Source organism: Mobula hypostoma, chromosome 1, assembly GCF_963921235.1.
Source record: "Mobula hypostoma chromosome 1, sMobHyp1.1, whole genome shotgun sequence".
Lineage (NCBI taxonomy): Eukaryota > Metazoa > Chordata > Chondrichthyes > Myliobatiformes > Myliobatidae > Mobula > Mobula hypostoma.
In genome coordinates, this window is record NC_086097.1 from 223,310,323 (window position 1) to 223,333,397 (window position 23,075).

The following is a 23,075-nucleotide window of genomic DNA, read 5'->3' on the forward strand; positions in this document are numbered from 1 at the left end:
TATAAGCCAAACGCAAGATATGTGTGGTTACATTGCCTGTTGCATAATTCAAAATTATTCAGTTTTTGAAAATTAACTCTATAAACATCTTGCATATGTAATTAAAAAGCTAGCAATACTGGGTTCAAATAAATTGCATATTAACATATACCAAAACTGAATGTAAGCAGCTAACTCACATCACAACACTTCTTAATTATGACAAGATTTTACTGGGATGGAATCAATTGGATATAACAAATTCCTAGTTTTTCTTGTCATATATCCAAAATCAAAAAGCGCCCTTCAAATGGCCAACTGATTACATCCGCCTTGAATGTTTGAAACTGTTGAGGGGAAACAGCTTTGATGACAGGATGCAATATTTACTAATAACAAACTAAAGAATGTTTAAATACTTCTCAAAACTTGCATGCATTGATTCAAATTTCTGACTTGCAAGCTTGTCCCAAAACTGCAATTATTTGCTGCAATCATAACACTGGAGCACAAGATCTTCTGATAGTGATGGTGTTTACAGCGCCTCTGACATGATAATCCTTTGCTAGCATAGAAATGTTTCTTCTGCGGATTGCATTCTGCGGAAGATGTACTTCTGATACATGCACAACTTTAATTTTTTTAAATTCCACTCTGACACAGATTTGCATTGTTCCAGTTTTCTCCTCCTAAAGTAATGTTAAGTCATATGCTGGGCATTCCTTTAACTGGAGCAGACTTTTTTTTAAAGACAGCTCATGCCAGAATGAAAAGATTTCAACAGCTGCTGTCTTGGTGACATTAAGGACCCCATCGGAGGTGTCCTGCAGCACTAATGTCTTAGAAGTGTTTAAAGGAAACTTCAAACAATCTGCATCCAGTAGGCGGTAGAAAGCTCACCACAGGGTTCATTTGAAGACCAGTCCGGCAGTCACTCAGTCATGAATCAGAACTGTCAGTGACTGTCCAGTTAATAAACAGGTGTCAATGGTCCGTGAAACAAACTTAGTCTATTGCCTCTACTGAACAAGACTTTACATTATCCCTTATTGATATTTCAATATTATTGCCGTCTATATTATGATGAAAGAGAAGAAGTGAACTGTTATTACAAATATATACTGCCATGTAGCACTGATTGGGGAGTACACTGCTAATTATTTTTTCAGCTTTGGGATGGGGGCTGGGATAGAATTATGAATCGATTTAAGTAGGAACAAAAGTGAGAAGTATCAGAAGTATCAGTGTTGTGCATGGGATCTGCAGTTTTGTAGTCAGCGAGAATGACTGAATCCAGTTGCCACTATGATACCGATAGTGGAGTACATTAAAATATCCAGCACCTTAGCATTTTGGTGCTGACCTATTGCACGTTCTTCATATTAATACTAAGACCACTTGTAATTAAATTTTTTAAAAATGCAAACCAATTGTAAATTACTATTTTCAGAGAACTGGATGAGTATGAAGAGATGGGGGTGGAGAACAAAATCTGGTAAAGTTAAAGGGAGCACAGGAAACGGGGAACCAGGGAGTACAAAATGAATATGGGAAATGGGACCCCAGTGAGTTTAAAAATGTGGGAAACCAGAGCAACAGAGAGTTTATAAGGAACATAAGAATTGGGCCTTGTTACGTTTCCAAGGAATGCTGGATACAGGGCTCCAGTGAGTTTTTGTGGAACAAGTGAACAGGACCCCAGTGAGTTTAAAGGGATCAAGGGTAATAAAAGCCAGAGGGACAGATGCCGAACCATTGGGATTTCTGAACAACCAGACAAGATTATTGAAATTTTAATGTAAAAGAAAGCTTACTTTCTGTCCTCTCAATTAGTTATCATGATCCTTGGGCAGGTCATGTCACCTTAAAACAAAAATATTAGGTGCACTAATCAAAATAAATAACGATAGTTTGACTAACAACTCCTGCCTGAGGAGTGATCCACTCCAATTTACCTACCGTCACATTGGGTCAACAGCAGATGCCATTTCATTGGCTCTTCACTCAACCCTGGAACATCTGGACAGTGTAGGTACATATAGTACATCAGGAAGCTTTTCATTAACTATAGCTCAGCAATTAGTACTATCATCCCCTCAAAACTGATCAATAAGCTTCATGACCTAGGCCTCAATTCCTCCTTGTGCAATTGGATCCTCGATTTCCTCACTTGCGGACCCCAGTCAGTTTGGGTTGACACCATCACCTCCTTCACAATTACCATCAACACAGGGGCACCACAAAGCTGCATGCTTAGCCCCCTGCTCTACTCGCTTTATACTTATGACTGTGATGCCAAGTACAGCTCCAATGTATTCAATAAGTTTGCTGATGACACCAATCTCATTGGGCGAATCAAAGGTGGTGAGAAATCAGCATATAGGAGGGAGACTGAAAATCTGGCTGAATGGTGCCACATCAACAACCTCTCACTTAATGTCAGCAAGACCAAGGAGCTGATTATTGACTACAGGAGGAGGAAACTGAAGGTTCATAAACCAGTCCTCATCAGGGAATCAGAGGTGGAGAAGGTCAGCAACTTTAAATTTCTCGGTGTTATCATTTCGGGGATCTGCCCCGAGTCCAGCATGTGAGTGCCATTAGAAAGAAAGCACGGCAGCACCTCTATTTTCTTAAAAATTTACGTAGATTCAGCATGTCATCTAAAATTCTGACAAACTTCTAAAGATGTGTGGTGAAGTGTATATTGACGGGTTGCATCATGGCCTGGTATGGAAACACCAATGTCCTTGAAGGGAAAACCCAACAAAAAGTCATGGATATAGCCCAGTCCATCATGAGTAAAGCCCTCCCCACCATTGATTATATCTATGTACCTGGAGCTCTGTCGCAGGAAAGTAGCATCCATTGTCAGGGACCCCACCATCCAGGCCAAGCTCTCTGCTTGCTGCTGCCATTAAGAGGGGGACATAGGAGCCTTAGGATCCACACCAGTGGCTTCAAGAACAGTTATTACCCCTCAATCATCAGGTTCTTGAACCAGAGCAGATAACTTCTTTCACCCCAACAAAGAACGATACCCAAAACCTATGGACTTACTTTCAAGGACTCTTCAACTTATGTTTTCAATATTTATTGCTTAGTTATTTATTATTATTTTTTGCTTGGAACCAAGTAGAATATCAGCATAAAATATTAACAAGTAACGATGAATGAATGTTTATCCACTCATTTGGTCATCTTTCCATTACTTCACCTACCTCAACTAGTCCTATCATTGAAGTAAATATCTGGATCTATTTACAGGTTGAGCACTTCTCAAATGAAATGCTTAGGGCCGGAAGTGTTTCAGATTTCAGAAATTTTCAAATTGGGGAATATTTGCACCTGTATAATGAGATACCTTGGGGATGGGACCCAAGGCTAAACACAAAATCCCTTTACGTTACAAATACAGCTTATACATATACCTTGAATGTAGTTTTATATAATAGTTTAATAATTTTGTGCAGGAAGGTAAGCTATCGCTACCTTGGTCACACATGTGGACAGTCATTGGTTATTTGGCATCACCATCATTTCTGACTAGGAATTTATGTGCTACTGGCAAGTAGTCTCCATCTTGCACTTGTTCATCCCACATATGTACTGATGCAGCCGTTCAGTGTGTTGGATTTTCATCCGTGACAATCTTCGCAAATTCAGCAATTAATTTCACTGCTGCTTCATGATCAACAGATGCTTTGTCACCACAAATCTTTAAAAATGTACTGCTGTGCCTTTTTCTTCAATTTCTGCAACCAGCCTGCTGAATATTCACAATTAGCTTCAATGTTCAGTTCGTCATGACAGATCTGTGCTTGTTTCATGTAGCTTACCATAAGCAGCGTCATGCCAGCACTCAAAAAACTTCATCTTTTGGATTTTTAGGTGAGGGGTGCTCAATCTGTAGCAAGTTAATATTCTATCCGACAAATTTTGGTATAAAAACAGGTAAAGCTTTCTTGAACAAGATGACACAGAATAATGATGAAGAATTACTGCAATGTAACATTTTACTAATATATTTCTAATCCTTGCTGGTATTTCTGCATGTCAAGAGATTGTGTGGACCAGTGATCACAGGATTTTTCAAACCCCTGTAGACTCAGATTAAATCTCTGACATCTAATTCTCAAACCAATGAATAACTTTTCCAGTCTTTAGCTATGCTGCTGGGGGAGGGGAAAGCATCAACTATTTTAAGAACAACTGTCCTCATTCTCTTCACTGAAGCTAATAGATCCCTGACATATCAATCAAAGTTGCCAGAATCTATTTCAGAATCTATAGTCCAGTCTCCTGGCTGGACATTAATGGCTACTTTCTTTTATTTAAACAGAATTTGGGAGCCAATGGGGCAAACTTTTACAAGGATAATTTCTACACTCTCTCATATTAATTTAGCATCTTCATGCAACAGTAGCTTAAACATAATATACTGAACAAATTGTTTATAACCATCATGAAATTTGTTACTCATTTACAACATACAATGGTAAATCTATTCGTGGTAATGAAAAAGCCTTCCAAATATATGAAGCTATAGCATCAGAGCAAGCGAACGTAGTAGACTCTATCTTCTGAGGAGCTAATTTCATGCTTCAGTAAAGATCAACAATAAATCTAGTACTCCTACATTAATGCTTGAATGAAACTGATGTTATCTTTGTAGTACTGTACTGTAATTCAGGAATAATGAGTTTTCAGTTAAATTACATTTTCTGCAATATTTCCAACTCTGGTGAAATCTAATACTTGTGTCAAAAAAAAACGGCTTCCACAAACTTCTACTCCCCAGGAAATTTTAAACTGTTTTTAATGGTACAATTGAAAGACATAGTTAATGGAAAAATGGTTAAAACCAATGGGACAGACCTTCTCCTGAATTCCAATGCCTTTGTCGGGGTTTACCCAAGCAGAGGTGCTGGTTTCTAGACAATTTCTGTCCTAACATTTGTGATGTAAACTTGCCTGTGTTGCACCACTGGCTTCCTTATGGAGTCCTATGGAGCAACACTATCTGCTGCAGACCTCCCAGTTCTCGGGCTGAAAATCTTTCTGAACATGTGCTGTATTAAACATGAAAGCTCCTTTTCAAACAAATGGGAGACGTGGACACAAGGGAGAAGGGCAGATGTATTTTTATTAGTTAAGTCAACCTTAATTATTTGAATTGATCTTTTGTGTGACTGTTCTATAGCTTTCCAAATATAAGGGGAAGTATCTTAATACTAATGTTTTAACAACACCGTTTTCTTTTCATGTTTTGAATTTTATTGCATATTTGCAAATATAAAAGATATTTGTTGAACATCTATGGCATTCACGGTCGTTCAATACCACAACCATACTGTTAGCTTTGATAAGGTGACAGCCTGGGTGGCTCGTCCACAGTGACTGCTAAAAGCATTTTCTGGGTCAGCTGGTTACCTGCAGTAAGAAGCCCCCCTGCCACACTCCACCATGCAAAATGTTGGGTTCCCAAGGACAATAGTGTTGTAGGCAACAATGTGGCCTGAAGTAGGCAACCAGCAATCCTGAAGCAAAGGAAGATCTGCCCCTGGTATTTAACCATGCATTGGAAGAAAAAGACACAGATTCCAATCTTTGTTGATACTTAATCACCAAACTTTTCCCAGATCAGGGCATGGATAAACCAAGAAAAAAAGATTTTTAAAAAATGACAACTTTGTATTTCACCATTAACCACCAAGCAATTTGACCATATGGCCCTTAATATGGCTGTGAGTAACAGTACAGTATTAGATTAGATTAGATTCAACTTTATTGTTATTGTGCTGAGTAAAGATACAAGGCCAATGAAATGCAGTTAGCATCTAACCAGACATACTTCTGGATATAGTAACACATTAGGTATTAAAAAAGAAAAATGTAATGAAGTTATCACATTTAATATACAAACGTAGATTATATTTTTTATCGTTTACCTGATCACGGCTAGCTTCAATGGAATTTCCTATGCCGTGAAAAGTTATCTGCACAGGAGAAAGTGTCAGGTATGTCACACATTCTTTGCCGTTTTGCATATCACTGTACTGCACCTAGAAAAATAATGACACAAGTACAGAAATAAAACCAAGGTGTAACAAATTTCAAATAAAATTAATCAGCATTAGATTTGCTAAAATAAAATGCCATTGTATATTTTAATCATGCAAATATATGTACACTGAGATTCCTCTTAGAGTTAAGCATCTAAAGGGTTTAAATGTTTTAGCCAAAATGAAAGCAGTGGGCTTGATAGATGTGGTCTCTTGGGTATTCCTGGAGGCTAGTGACCTATTTTTGATTTGAACTAGTTCAAAGTTCAAAGTAAATTTATTATATACAACCCTGAGATTCTCTTCTTGCTGACATACGCAATAACTCCAATAACCATAATAGAATCATTAAAAGACAGACAACAGGGTGGACAACCAGTGTGCAAAAGACAACAAACTGTGCAAATACAAAAAGAAATTTTAAAATGTAATAAATATCTCGAAAATGAAATTGTCCCTTGAAAGTGAGTACATAGGATATGGGAACAGTTCAGTAATGGAACAAGGGAAGTTCTCCCCTCTGGTTCAAGAGCCTGATAATTGAGGGGTAATAACTCTTACTGAACTTAGTGGAGTGAATCCTGAGGCTCCTGTACCTTTTTTTCCTGATGGTAGCGGAGAGAAAAGAGAATCACCTGGATGCTAGGGGTCACCAATGATGGATGCTGCTTTCCCGTGACAAAGCTCCGTGTAGATGTGCACAACGTTGAGGAGGGCTTTACCCATGGTGGACTGGGCCATATCCACTACTTTTTGTAGGATTTTCTGTTCAAGAACATTGGTGTTTCCATACCAGGCTGTGATGCAGCCAATCAATATACTCTACCACACATCTACAGAAGTTTGTCAGAGTTTTACATGTCATTCCAAATCTTTACAAACTTCGAAGTAAGGGTGCTGGTGTACTTTCTTAGTAATGGCACTTACATCTGTGCTGGACTTAGGACAGATCATCAAAACGCAAAGCATAAAAACTAGTCAATCAACAGTAGTTTTCTCACACTGGAGAAAATGGTATGGTCAGGGATAATTTCAATCCAAATATCTACTAAATTCCCTGATACAGTACACAGAAAAATTCTTTGATGATCATCAACTCTAGATCTTCAAAAGACTTTGTCTTACTACAGGTCAACCTTCTATAATCTGGCACCATTGGGACCTGAGGAGTGCTGGATTAGTGAAAATGCCGAATTACAGAAGGATCACATTAAGCAATAGCTAACCACCTCATCATACCTTTAAAATATCATGTAAATCAGTACAAGTTAGATAATAATGAAACAGAAATATTAAATGAGTAGCAAGTGAAAATTTAATAAAGTATTATACTGTACAGGCACAGATAAAATAAAGGGTACAGGTAAATGTACAGGAATTAATTTATACAGAACAATTGAGGACTTGCACTTCTAAAGTGAGACGTTTAATATACCTTCAGGCAAAGTTACATGTCTGCAAGTGTGGGGTTGTCAGGATCATCAACATCTTCATCTTGAAAAGTGAGTGAAGCATCAGGAACTGGAGCTGAAACTGGCACAACAGTTTCTTCAAAAACTGTTGATGTTGGTAGCAGCACATCTGGGTGAGCAGAAGCAGAAGTCAGAGAAAGGAGGTCTTCTAAACAGTACATTTCACGCGACCGCCAGGGGACCGGGGATTCGGCGCTGGGCTCTTCCATCTTCACTTGCAGTTACTGAAGGAGTCCTCGTTAGTTTCTTTTCCTCCGCTTAGTAATATGCTTAAATTCAGCGGGTCGCCACGACTGATCTGAGGTCGTAGGCAGAAGAGAACGGATCACTGGCCAGGCGATGCTGGAGGGCAGTGTGCGACTGCTGGCAGGCGGGTGAGAAGGTGGACTGACCCAGCGCACGCCAGCGCTTCATGCAAATGATATTAATAAGTGCAGGAAAACAAGCATGAATCGCCTGTCTGTGGTTACAAGAGCGCACCAACACGTGAACAGATCTAGCGCAACCAAAACAGTGTGCAGCAGATTGCTACGGTGGCCTTGGAAATTTGAAATCACAGTTGCATGGAAAATTTGAAATCAGTGCCAGATTATCGAAGGAACCGAATTACAGGTAGTCGGATTAGTGAAGGTTGACTGTATTTATTCACACATTTAGACTGTTTTCTCTCACTCAGCAGTTCATTAAACTGCTTCTTCCACATGCATTATTCTGAAAAGGCAACAAAATTATATAAAGTGTTTCAGCTGTTCATCAAATGTAAATATCAGAGAAGTGTGATATTGATTTGAAACTTTCAAAACTAAGTAAACAACTACTCACTCCTTTATCTATCCTGCCTGTTATTTCCTCTGGCAAGATCTCTCCTCAAGGTAACCATGGCCTACTTTATCATGTGCCTCCAAGTACCCTAAAACCTCACCCTCGATAACGGACTCCGACATCTTTCCAAGTACTAAAGTCAGGCTAACTGGCCTATAACTTCTATTCTTCTGGTTCCCTCCCTTAAAGAGAAGAGTGACATTTGCCATTTTCTAGTCCTCAGGAACCACTACAGGATCTAATGATTCTTGAAAGATCATTACTAATACCTCCACAATCTCTTCAGCCAACTCTTTCAGAACCCTGGAGTGTAAACCATCTGGTCCAGGTGACTTAGCCACCTTCAGACTTTTTAGCTTCCAAAGCACCTTTTCTCTTGTAATAGCAACGATACTCACTTCTGCCTCCTGGCACTCTTGAATTTCTGGCATTCTTCTAGTGTCTTCCACAGTGAAGATTGGTGCAAAATACATGAAATTCCTCTGCTATTTCTTTCTCCCCTATTGCTACCTCTCCAGTGTCATTTTGCAGTATTCCAATATCCACTCGTCTCTCTTTTACTCCTTGTATACTTGAAGAATCTTTTTTGTATCCTTTTATATTATTAGCTAGCTTATCTTCATATTTCATCTTCCTTCTCTTTATGGCCTTTGTCTTTACCTTCTATTGGTTCTTAAAAGCTTCCCAATCCTCTACATTCCCATTAATTTTTGCTCTGTTATATGCCCTCTCTTTTGCTTTTATGCTGTCTCTGAATTTCTTTGTCCGCCATGGTTGCCTCATCCTCTCTTTAGAATAGTTCATCTTTGGGATGTATCTTGCTCCTTCTGAATTTTGCCAGATACACCAGCCACTGCTGTCTGCCGTCATCCCTGCTAGTGACCCCTTCCAATCAACTTTGGCCAACTCCTCTCTCAAGCCTCTGTAATTCCCTTTACTCCACAGTAATGCTGATGCATCCAATTTTATCTTCTCCTTCTCAAACTGCAAGGTGAAATTATATTATGATCTCTCCTGCTAAGGGTTCTTTTACCTTAAGTTTCCTAATCAAATCTGGGTTATTACACACCCAATCCAGAATTGTTATCCCCCTATTCGGCTCAACCACAAGCTGTTCTAAAAAGCCATCTCGTAGGTATTCTACAAATTCCCTCTCTTGGGATCCAGCAACAACCGGATTTTCCCAATCTACCTGCATATTGAAATCCCCCATGATAATCACTAAATTGACCTTTTGACATGCCTTTTTAAAATCTCCCATTGTAATCAGTAACCCACATCCTGTCTACCTTTTGGAGGCCTGTATACAACGTCGATCAGGGTCTTTTCATCCTTGCAGTTTCTTAACTCTACCCATATGTTACCTCTTTCTAAGGATTTGATTTCATTTTTTACCAACAGACCCACCCCACTCTCTGCTCATATGTTGTCTATCCTTAGGTGTTCAGCTCTCAACTATGATCTTCAGCCACAACTTGGAATTGCCCATAACGTCATACCAGTCAATCTCCAATTGCGTGACAAGATCATCTCCATTATTCCGTGTATTATGTGCATTCAAATATAACACCTTCAGTTCCGTTTTCATCACCCTTTTTAATTGTGGCCCCCTGTTACACTTTAACTCATCCCACTGATTGCAATTTTGCCCCATCATCTGCCCATCCTTCCTTACAGTCTCGCTACACATTGCATCTACTTGTATACCAACTGTGCCATCCTTAGCCCTGTCACTCAGGTCCCCATCCCCCTTCCAAATTAGTTTAAACCCTCTCAAGAGCTCCAGCAAACCTAGCCACAAGAATATTCATCCCCTTGGGTAAAGGTGTAATCTGTCCTTCTGTACAGGTCATACCTTCCCCAGAAGAGATCCTAATGATCCAGAAATCTGAAACCCTTCCCCCTGCACCAATTCTTCAGCCATGCATTCATCTATGTACAAAATCATTCTATCCTTAACTGCACTGGCATGTGGCAGAGGCAGCAATCCAGAGATTATTACTCTGGAGGTCCTGCTTTCAGCCTAACTCCTTATATTCTCTCTTCAGGATCATCTCCCTTTTCCTACCTATGTTGCTGGTACCAATATGTACCACAACTTTCTGCTTTCCTCCTTTAGAATGCTGTGGACCTGATCTGAGACCCTGGCACCTGGGAAGCAACATATCATCACATCCAGAGAATCTGCTTTTTGCTCCTCTAGTTATGAAATCTCCTATCGCTATTTTGCTTTCCTCTCTCCCTCCTTTTCTTCTGAGGTGTAGAGACAAACTCAATACCAGAGATCTGATTGCTATAGCCTTCCCCTGGTAGGTTATCCCCAGCAGCAGTATCCAAAGCGGTATACTTATTATTGAGGGGAAGGGCCACAGGAGTACTCTGCACTGGCTGCCTATGCCTTTTCCCTCTCCTGACAGCCACCCAGGGACCAGACTCCTGAAACTACGGTGTAACTAGCTCCCTGTAGCTCCTATCTATCACCTTCTCATTCTACCATATGAGCAAAGGTCATTGAGCTGCAGCTGCAGTTCCTTAATGTGGTCTCTAAGGAGATGCAGCTTGACGCATTTTTCACAGATATAGTTATCAGGAAGACTAGCAGTCTCCCAGATTTCTCACATCTCACTCAAGGAACATACCACTACTTCCAGAGCCATTCTCAGTGCACTAGCTATGAACTAACAGAAAAAATTAGTAGAAACCTTCTTTCTTACTTGGAACCTCCACCAGTGCTTCTCCAAGCCCGTAGAGCCAAAGCTGAAACACTGTTAGAATGTTCCACTCCAACAATGGCTACTCCGCTTACACCTCCTTTCTTGTTATTAGCCAGCATTGATTGCTGCCCATGGAGAAAAAATACACACACACACATTCACACACAGTTTTGTATATAAATATTTATACCGAATGCATTCAACATATCAAATTCCAGTATTTTGAATCGAGTCTTGGATGTCTTCAACTTTAAATATATTAAATTCCAGGGTGACTGAAGGCAACACACTCAACTGAATCTGTTGCAACATATTACACATTTTCGGGTCACATACTTTGCAGCACTGTTGTACATGAATAAAGAGTCAGTGGCAACAAAGACTTAAAAATAAAGGACAGAAAACGGTTGTTTTTCAGACTGGGGAGTGGTAGAAGTGGGGTCCCAGGTTTCAATGCAGAGACCAACTTGAATACGAGTGGGTGAGATATATTGAGCAGACGACATGAACAGTGAGGAGACAGCAATAATACCACAAGAGTCTCTAGGTAGGCTAAAAGAACATGCAGACCAGTTGCAGATGAAATAAAAATAAGAGAACGTGGAAATGTCAGTGCTTTCAATTGGTCAATAGCTTAAGACATTAACTGTTTCTCTCCATACAGACGCAGTATGGACCACCTAGATATTCCCAGCATGCTGTTTTATTTCAAATTTGCAACATCTATGTTTGCTTTTCGAAGTGGCCAATCAAAGTTAAAATAGGGAGAGAGTTAAGTGACACATTTTGGCAGACTGAGTGAGACATAATAGGGTTAAAAGGCCCCATTCTAAGGAAGTACAGACAAAGGGACTCGTGAATATGCATCAATCTGTGGGAAAAACAGGCATGGCATATGAAGAGACTGCTTGGTAAAAAAACATATGGAATTCTATGCTTCATAAACAGAGGCAAAAACTATAACAGCAAGCAGATTATGCCCAGCTTTTATAAAAGGCTGGTTAAACCACAATGGGGGAAATACAATCCAATTCCGGATACAAGAGTTTAGGAAAGATTTGAAGACCTTCCAGACAGTGGAGAAAAGATTTAACAGAATGATTCCTGAGAAGAGGGATTTCAGATAGGGTGGAGAAGCTGGCATGAAAACAGAAAATGTTGGACATGCTCTGCAGGTCAGGACATGAAGTCTTTCAAGAGAGAAACAGTCAACATTTTTGAAGTTAGGGTGAGAGTTAGGATATATTCAAGGGCAAATAACAGGCAAAATTTTTATGAAAAAAAGATCTGGAATTCCAAAATGTATAGCAGCTAATTAAATAAGAGATGCTGGCATGTGTTTAGCATACAATGAAATATAATCTCCAGTGATGGCTGCATTTAATGGAATTTGTTCTGTAATAAGAGAGAAAACAAAATACCTTAAATGAAGAAAAAGTCTCTGGTGATCTCTCAGTTATATTACAATGTCACAGGATAAAAGTCATTAAGAACATAGCAAGAGCAGGAGAATGAGCTCCAAAACAACTTGGTAAAATAAAAAATATCAATCAGCTCTGTTTTAAGTACATAGGATAAATGAAAAAAATAAAAATTGTGCAACATCGCAAATTTCAAATGTCTTTTCATGTAAATTTCATGTAAACAAAGAAAATGGTGTGTGTGTGTGCGCGCGCGCGCACACATGCACACAGAAGAGAGAGAAAAAGAGAAACAGGTTCAAGACTAACCCTTCTAACAGTTTCAGGGATGTTAGAGTAATCTGTCGTCAGATTCAAAGTCAGTGAATGCATGCAAGTGGGTATATAATATGAAAGTGAAAATAGTTTCAGAAATGACTGTGTAACCTGGTTATATTTTGTAACCACAAGCGCTGTGGATAAGGTAACTTTTACAATGTTATCTTTGTGGACTTCCTTTGATAACACTTCACACATGAACAAGCAAAAACGAAAGCAGACAGAATTTCAGAGCACTTTGTTCTTGAGTTGGTAATTGTTGGATAAGAATCAGAATGAGGGTGTACAAGACAGGATGATAGTAAATCATCTTCCAATAAATCAAAGATAGAAAGAAGCAGAGAAGTTACTCAACTGTGAAAATTTTATATGTGATAGCAATGATTTCCTTGGACCAGGAATGAAGTCTTCACTGTTAACTAGATAAAAGTTCAGAGAGCTTCCTGCCCTAATTTACAGATTATACTGAGATGAGTGGGATAATATGGAGATAAAAAGCAAAAATTTACAGAAAATATAAAAAACTGAGTGAACCAAATACGTCAGTGGAATGTGACATGTGAAAGTACGATCCAAGAGAGTACCCCAGTGGCTGTACCCCTTGACAATAAGTGCTCCTGTTTGAGTACTGTTGAGGGGGACAGCCTACCTGGGGGAAGCAACAGTGGCCGTGCCTGTGGCACACAGTCTGGCCCTGTAGCTGAGAAGGGTAGGGAAAGGAAGAGGAGGTCAGTAGTAACAGAGGACTCAATAGTTAGGGGGTCAGACAGGCGATTCTGTGGACACAGCCAGGAGACGCGGATGGTAGTTTGCCCCCTGGTGCCAGGGTCCAGGATGTTTCTGATTGCGTCCAAGATATCCTGAAGTGGGAGGATGAGGAGCCAGAGGTCGTGGTACATATAGGTGCCAATGACTAGGTAGGAAAAGGGAAGAGGTCCTGAAAGTAGAATATAGGGAGTTAGGAAGGGAGTTGAGAAGAAGGACCGCAAAGGTAGTAATCTCGGGATTACTGCCTGTGCCACGCGACAGTGAGAGTAGGAATGCAATGAGGTGGAGGATAAATGCGTGGCTGGGAGATTGGAGCAGGGGGCAGGGATTCAAGTTCCTGGCTGTGTTCGGCGATTTTAATGCCCAGGTCGGACTGGAAGATGTTCCATACTCATACAAAGACTTTACCAACAGAAATGGACAATATCTAGTTGATTTCATCCAGGAACACAGTCTCATTGCAGCCAACACACAACTCAAGAAGCGAGCTGGTAAACTGTGGACATACGAAAACAAAGCCTCCATCTACAGGAAACAGCTTAACTACATCCTCGTAAGAACAAAATGGCGTAATTGTGTGATCAACACAGAAGCCTACAGCACCTTCAACTCGGTCAGTTCTGATCACAGAGTAGTGTCAATGCAAGTGAGACTGAGCCTGCGGCAACCCAAAGCCACAGGTCCCAAGGAGAAGGTGGACTGGAAGGCATTCTCCTCACAACCTATTCTTCAAGCCCAGTACACAGTGGAGGTGAGAAATCGCTTCGGCCCACTGGATAGGGAGGAGGAAGAGACTGCCACCGACCGCTATCAATGGCTCATAGATGCACACACAGATGCAACAAAGAGTTTGCCTACTGTGAAGCTAATCAAGAAGAGCTGGATCTCGAAACATCCTGACGTCGTCGCAGCAAGACGTGTGGTCAATGCTTGTCATGCCGAACTTAGAAGGAGTGAAACAGAAGAGCTAAGAGACAAGTTCAAGACAGCAAAGAAGAATCTCTTTGCCACCTACGACCGACTGAAGGAAGAAGAACTAGCTGAGAGGATTAGAGAGATAGAGGCTGCTAATGAAGACAAGCAGCATGGAGAAGCATGGCACCTGGTCAATGAGATCAGCAGACGGAAGAAGTCCCCATCAGGTCAAATAAGTGGTAAAACAGCAAAGGACCATGTCCAGACATGGTTTACCCACTTTAAGATCCTGCTGGGAAGCCCTCCAACGATCACAGAAGAAGAGGACATACCCACAATACTAACGCAAGTTGACATCGATGACGGCCCATTCACCATCGAGGAACTGAAAAAGGCCAAATATGCACTCAAACAGGGCAGGAGCGCTGGACCAGATGGGATACCACCAGATGTCATGAAGAACTGCGAACTGGATGACATCTTGCTGGACATATGTAAAACGGCACTGATGAAAGGTGACCATTATACATGCTAACGATTTACCAACAAATTCCTCCATTAGATTACACAGTTACCGTACATGTTATTTATTTGCCAGTTAGTTACCAGCTGACATGTTTGAGTTAGCTACTATATGGGTTGGTTGTCTTGTTATGGCTTGTGCAGTCAATAGGAGTGAATGTAGCAGAAAAAAGCAATGAGTGGCTTCATTTCAAAACTTCAGCAGAACTCTGCTGCTCCGAAATGTGCCTTCTGGTACTGTTTCCAAACAATGAAAGGGAAAATTAAGAGGACACATAAGGCAAGGCAAACTATGTGAAAAGGAAGGAGGTTGAAACACAGCAGATCTCCAGCAAGACTCTTTAGTCTATTCAGGGAGCAATTCTATTGAGCATCCCAAAAAGGAGTGAAGTGTGCGTGACCACCCTGAAAAAAGTCGGCGATGCCACCTGCTTAAGTGAGGAGCATTAAGGCTTTGGCCTTTACGTGGGTTTGATTTGGCTCTGCATCTAGGTGAATGTCTTTCTAGGCACACTCCATTTCAGAAAAACAGGATTAGGGGCTGCTTTCACAAGGTTTCGTGGTTTTTCTAACACACTGCTTGCATTCACATCACTTTGAAGAGAACATCAGTGTGTAAGAACCACACAAGCTTCCAGTCCTGAGTGAACAATTGAGATGTAACCAACCCCATGACAACATGATAGTTACAGCCCAGCAACCAATAATTCTGATTGGCACAGTAAATTGGCGATCTGCTGTACCCTCTATTGCTCTTGAGCCTCCATTGCAAACCAATGAGTTCTGCGTTCTCATGGTTCAACCTGGTAACATGTGAAAGACAGTACCCTAGACAGTTAATATTCCTCGATTACTGTACTGGAATGTTTCTCGAGCCCAAAACCTCCTCACTGCAGTGATGGAGCTAGACAATAATTCATTGCTAACACAGACAGGCTCTCTCATTTTTAGTAAAATATACAAAATGCTGGAGGCACTCAGCAGCTCAGGCAGCATCTATGGAGAGGAATAAAGAGCTGAGTTACCAGCTGAGACCCTTCAACAGGACTGAGTCTTTCATCTTTATCTAGCAATAAAGCAAAATTACCTATTAAATTTTGACTATTTTTCAAATTTTCTCTGGTTGATTTGTAGAAGTCAGTGGTAACCAATGGGTTGATTTTTTTTAGCTACTTGTTAAAGAAAGAGTGAATTAGTCATTTTCACCATTCTGAGACTTTTAAGAGGCTCCTGTATAGGTACATGGAGCTTAGAAAAAGAGGGCTATGGGTAACCCTAGGTAATTTCTAAGGTAAGTAAATGTTCAGCACAGCATTGTGGGGCGAAGGGCCTGTATTGTTTTGTAGGTTTTCTATGTTTCTAAGATCAAGCTGAACCAACACAGATCAGATACTTCTTGATTGATCTGATCTTTTTTCTAGCAAAGCAACAAAAATAAGAGTTCTTCAGACAAATTTGTTACCTGAAAACTGACAATTGAGAGGATTGAACTTCAGATGTCTGAAGGCACTTTTCCAAATTTCTGTAACTTAAAGAAAACTAGGGCCTGAACTGTCAATGAAACTTAAAGGTCTGCAGGTTAGATGAGTGGTGGTTGTCCATTATGGCTGGCGATACAAGAAACCCGTGCAGGAGAGTTTTTAAAGTGGAAAAGTCATTGCACTGAGGCAGTTCCACTCTCTCAGCTTCAGAAGTCCATGTCCAATGGTACGAACAAGTGTCACAAACTGGGGTCTTCTTGTCATGTCCTTCGCTCTCCATGGACCATGGCAGCACCACCTTCCGAACCATCAGATCTCCATGGGAGCTGACCTCGCATGCAAGGACAGGCATGTCCCTATCTCACTGGGGTATAAGGCCACCGGCTACCCTCGCCTGTTGAAGCAGTGAAGCAGGGCGTGGCCACTGTCATATGCAAACAGCTACCTGGAGACACAGCTGAGACCTAATGAGTATGATGAGAGGTTAGATGAGCACTCAAGTCAAAAAATAGTGTTTGTCCATTCACACAATTAAAACCTATTATAATTTGCATTTGCCAAAGGTTATTTACAGTGTTCCTTCAGCTGAGCCCATTTATCTTGCTCCTTCTAGGTTAAAGTTTGCGCATGTTGCTAATTTAATTGCACTTTAAAAATGTCGGAGCTCTTTTGCATTTTGCTAAAACACACAACTTTGTGCTATCATCATCCCTAAATCCATCCCAATAATCTGTAAACCCCAAAATCAAAGTAACCATGTTGATCCTTCATCAGCTGCTTTCTCCTGTTCCTGCTTCTGGAATAAAGATAGCACATGGGCTATTTTCCAGTCTGTCTTAATTTCCATATTTAGATAAATCTGTAAAGATGTTGAAAGCTGCAAGCTTTCTTATCTGTGTTGCTTGCATTTTATAGTATGAGCAAGATACTTTCACTTTCAGTCATTCATTTAATCCATTGGGACCATGTTAGCTATTTGAAATTTTAATTTAAATCCCACAGCAATGCATAGGAAGCAAATACTACTAGGATATACAAATTTAAAAAAAGAAACATCCGCGTGTAGAGATCCTATACTTTTAAAAGTTACTAATAATAACTTAAATCAAGCCAGATGCACACAATTAGTTACAAATGGAGAACTGGGTTCCTTCTTCCCTCACCCTCCAACCCTACAAGGAGTAAAGATTCCAGAAAGCTGAAGCATCAGCCATTTCCTGCAATGCTGGAGATCCTTGATGTTTGTGTGACCACAAAATTTAGTATTTTTACTAACCTCAGCAAGACCCAGACTAACATTACGTCCATCAGACTTTTTCAGTGGTCACCCCCCTGGGGCCTGTCCAAGGAGAGTATGAAAAATGCCCACAGTTTAAAAGGATTCTGACAAGATCATTAGGGAGGGAAATGGAATTGTGCATTTGTAAGTGATATATTACCCAAACATCATGTCAAAGAAATGTGCTTGATCATGGGTCTCAAGTAGTTATGTACTTTAAACAATTACTGTGAATCAATTTATAACATATAACACTAATTGATTTTTTTTCTCTCTGACAGCACAAACCAGTGGCATCTCAGACCACTTCCCTTTAGCCTCTTTCTAGTTGAGAGATTTATAGTTTTTAAGACCATAAATAAATAGTGGAATCTCTAAAGGAACAGTTTTTGCAGTTTAAATGAACATTCTGGCCAAGTTAAAATTTTAGTGATATTGCTAATCATGTAATGATCAACTAATTCAAATTATAACACAAATAATGTTATGTATTAACAGATATTTTTTAAAACAATTATGGCATTATACAAAATTTGTCTTCACTTCTATTATTGTGACCAGAACAATATCATCAAACACACAATATTGCTTGTTGTCATTCCATACAGATAAAGTCAGGGTGTTTGTCAACTGTGTGTTAATTAGACCGCACAATATTATCACCTGCCTGAATATCAGTCTGTTGACTTCCACAGTTCTTGTAGCGGCAGCATAACATATATAATGTGACAAACTCTCTAATACTGGGAGTTTATCACACATAAAGAGCCTTTGGAGAGGCACTTACAAGAGCTGACAGATGAATTTAAAGGAAAGTAGAAATTTAAGTATAGTGTGCACATGGGATAAAATACTCCTGCACTCATTCCGCTTTTGTACCACCTCAAAGTGTTCAAAAAGCCTCTTGCTGAATGATAGCATGGGTTGTTCATCTGGGGACATAATGGGTTTGATCTTCACTGTGGAATTGCTCCAGGTAGGCTGCGGAGAACAATACCAGCATGGTGATTGGCCTTTTTGGATTTCACCAAAGCCTTTCACACCATCTTTTAGGGGGTACAGTGGAATACCCTTCTCAAATTTGGCTACCCACAGGAATTCATATCCATTTCATGCTTGCAAGCCATAACATTAACCTATTGGCTTACAGGAGAGCCACCCTCAGTGACGACCAGTGTCAAAACACGATTGCATCCTTATCCACAAATACTTCTCTGAAACTTCTGCGTTGCAGAGTTGTACCCTGCCTTCAACTTCCCACGTACATTGTTCAGCCTTCAGCGACAACAGTCCAGAACCAAGGTCATCTGAACTTCCAGTAGTGAGGCACCAGAATGCAAACAGCCCTTGCATTGGCGTGTGCTTGGAGGCCAGGTCCTAACCACTGCTGACGTCCCACAGAATGGGTCTCATACCGAACATGTGCAAGATGAACGCCATTCAGGAATCTATACCAGCTACTCCACATTGTTCCCTGACAATAAGTGTTCATACGCACACAAGGGAAAATGTGGGCCACACATAAGACATGCGTCAGCAGTAGAAGCAGCACACCACCTCAAAAACTAACCCCCCCCCGCCACACTCAACTCATTAGGCACATCTTGCCCCATTTGCAGAAGGGAATGAGATAGTCATATTAGTCTCATGAGCCACTTCACGGTCCACAAAGTGGAAGCAAATTATCCTACCAGTGCCTAGGGCATTGTAAAGTTTTATGAGTACATTTCCTTTTTAAGAATCATATCAACTTTATAGTAATGGGTACTTCTGATTATGCCCAGATTTTTAGTCACAGAACACCACAGCACAGAAACAGGCCCTTCAGCCCAACTAGTTCATGCTAAAACATTAATCTGCCTAGTTCCATTGACCTGCACCCAGACCATAGCCTTCCATATTTTACCATCCAAGTACCTATCCAAATTACTCAGAACCAAACCGAAGAGATGGAGGAAGAGGCGGTTGGCTCACATATAGAGAAAGCTTGGAGACAGTGCGAGAGAGAGGATAGGCAGGTGATAGAGAAAGGACATGCTCAGACCGATGGTTTGAGATGTGTCTATTTTAATTAAAGGAGTGTTATGAACAAAACCGATGAGCTTAGAGTGTGAATCAGTACTTGGAGCTATGATGTTGTGGCCATTACAGAGACTTGGATGACTCAGGAGCAGGAATGGTTACTTGGAAGTGCCAGGCTTTAGATGTTTCAGAAAGGACAGGGAGGGAGGCAAAAGAGGTGGGAGCATGGCACTGTTGATCAGGGATAGTGTCACGGCTGCAGAAAAAGAGGAAGACATGGAGGGATTGTCTACAGAGTCTCTGTGGGTGGAAGATAGGAACAGGAAGGAGTCAATAACACTACTGGGTGTTTTTTATAGACCACCCAATAGTAACAGGGACATCGAGGAGCAGACAGGGAGACAGATTCTGGAAAGGTGTAATAATAACAGGGTTGTTCTGGTGGGAGATTTTACTTTCCCAAATATCGATTGGAATATCCCTAGAGCGAAAGGTTTAGATGGGGTGGATTTTGTTAGGTGTGCTCAAGAAGGTTTAATAAGCCTACAAGAGGAGAGGCTGTACTTGATCTGGTATTGGGAAATTAACCTGGTCAGGTGTCAGGTCTCTCAGTGGGAGAGCATTCTGGAGATAGTGATCACAATTCTATCTCCTTTACCATAACATTGGAGAGGGATAGGACCAGACAAGCTAGGAAAGTGTTTAATTGGAGTAAGTGGAAATATGAAGCTATCAGGCAGGAGCTTGGAAGCATAAATTGGGAACAGATGTTCTCAGGGAATTGTACGGAAGAAATGTGGCAAATGTTCAGGGGATATTTGCGTGGAGTTCTGCATAGGTACGTTCCAATGAGACAGGGAAAGGATGGAAGAGTACAGGAACCATGGTGTACAAAGGCTGTTGTAAATCTAGTCAAGAAGAAAAGAGCTTACAAAAGGTTCAAAAAACTAGGTAATGATAGAGATCTAGATTATAAGGCAAGCAGAAAGGAGCTCAGGAAAGAAATTAGGAGAGCCAGAAGGGGCCATGAGAAGGCCTTGGCGGACAGGATTAAGGAAAACCCCATGGCATTCTACAAGTATGTGAAGAACAAGAGGATAAGACGTGAGAGAATAGGACCAATCAAGTGTGACAGTGGAAAAGTGTGTATGGAACCGAAGGAGATACCAGAGGTACTGAATGAGTACTTTGCTTCAGTACACACTACGGAAAAGGATATTGGCGATTGTAAGAATGACCTACAGTGGACTGAAAAGCTTAAGCATGTAGAAATTAAGAAAGAGGATGTGATGGAGCTTTTGGAAAGCATCAAGTTGGATAAGTCACCAGGACCGGACGAGATGTAACCCAGGCTACCGTAGGAGGCGAGAGAGGAGATTGCTCAGCCTCTGGCAATGATCTTTACATCATCAATGGGGACGGGAGAGGTTCTGGAGGATTAGAGGGTTGCAGATGTTGTTCCCTTATTCAAGAAAGGGAGTAGAGATAGCCCAGGAAATTATAGGCCAGTGAGTCGTACTTCGGTGGTTGTTAATTTGATGGAGAAGATCGTGAGAGGCAGGATTTATGAACATTTGGAGAGGTATAATATGATTAGGAATAGTCAGCATGGCTATGTCAAGGTCAGGCCTTACGAACCTGATTGAATTTTGTGGGGATGCGACTAAACACATTGCTGAAGGTAGAGCAGTAGGTGTAGTGTATATGGATTTCAGCAAGGCATTTGATAAGGTATTCCATGCAATACTTATTGAGAAAGTAAGGAGGCATGAGATCCAAGGGGACATTGCTTTGTGGATCCTAAACTGGCTTGCCCACAGAAGGGAAAGAGTGGTTGTAGACAGATCATATTCTGCATGGAGGTCGGTCACCAGTGGTGTGCTTCGGATCTGTTCTGGGACCCCTGCTCTTTGTGATTTTTATAAATGACCTGGATGAGGAAGTGGAGGGATGGGTTAGTGAATTTGCTGATGACACAAAGGTTGGGGGTGTTGTGGATAGTATGGAGGGCTGTCAGAGGTTACAGCAGGATATTGATAGGATGCAAAACTGGGCTGAGAAGTGGCGGATGGAGTTCAACCCAGATAAGTGTGAGCTGGTTCATTTTGGTAGGTCAAATATGATGAAAGAGTATAGCATTAATGGTAAGACTCTTGGCAGTGTGGAGGATCAGTGAGATCTTGGGGTCTGAGTCCATAGGACACTCAAAGCTGCTGCGCAGGTTGAATCTGTGATTAAGAAAGCATACAGTGCATTGCCCTTCATCAATCATGGGATTGAGTTTAGGAGCTGAGAGGTAATGTTGCAGCTATTTTGAACCCTGGTCAGACCCCACTTGGAGTACTGTGCTCAGTTCTGATTGCCTCATTATAGGAAGGATGTGGAAACCATAGAAAGGGTGCAGAGGAGATTTACAAGGATGTTGCCTGGATTGGGGAGCATGCCTTATGAGAATAGGTTGAATGATCTTTGCCTTTTTTCCTTGGAGCGACAGAGGTGAGAGTGACCTGATAGAGGTGTATAAGATGATGAGAGGCATTGATCGTGTGGATAGTCAGAGGCTCTTTCCCAGGGCTGAAATGGTTAGCATGAGAGGGCATAGTTTTAAGGTGCTTGGAAGTAGGCACAGAGGAGATAACGGGGTAGGTTTTTTTTTACGCAGAGAGTGGTGAGAGCGTGGAATGGGCTGCTGGTGACGGTGGTGGAGATGGATACAATAGGGTCTTTTAAGACACTCCTGGGCAGGTATATGGAGCTCAGAAAAAAATAAGAGGGCTATGGGTAACCCTAGGTAATTTCTAAGGTAAGGACATGTTCGGCACAGCTTTGTGGGCTGAAGGGTCTGTAATGTGCTGTTGGTTTTCTATGTTTCTAATGTTGAAATTGAACCTGCATCCACCACCTGCATTAGCAGCTCATTCTACATTCTCACCACCCTTTGAGTGAAGAAGCTCCTCCTGTTCCCCTTAAACACTGCCCTTTCATGGGGTATGAGACAATGATGTCTGTTAAGTCCTTTGTTATTTAATTTGGTGCTGGAACCTTTGGCTATTGCACTTAGTGAAGCTAAGGATATTCAAGGAATTTCCATAAATGGGACTATTCAAAAGATTTCCCTTTATGCTGATGATCTCTTAGTTTATGTTTCGAATCCTGAAAAATCCATTCCTAGTTTATTGAAATTATTAAATGAATTTGGAAAGTTTTCGGGATATAAATTAAACTGTCATAAAAGTGAATTATTTCCTTTAAATGATTCTGCTTTTATATATGATGATATGTCTTTTAAAGTTACGG

General features: G+C 40.9%; 1 protein-coding gene across 4 annotated transcripts in view; it reads right to left on the minus strand.

Annotated features, from left to right (window-relative positions):
• stau2 (staufen double-stranded RNA binding protein 2) overlaps positions 1-23,075 on the minus strand; it is a 364,833-nt gene that overhangs the window by 99,873 nt on the left and 241,885 nt on the right. For all 4 annotated transcript variants that reach the window (XM_063065127.1, XM_063065135.1, XM_063065117.1 and 1 more), the window contains one exon: positions 5,931-6,044. In XM_063065127.1, the coding sequence (XP_062921197.1) occupies positions 5,931-6,044 (114 nt within the window). The remainder of the gene's footprint in view (positions 1-5,930; positions 6,045-23,075) is intronic.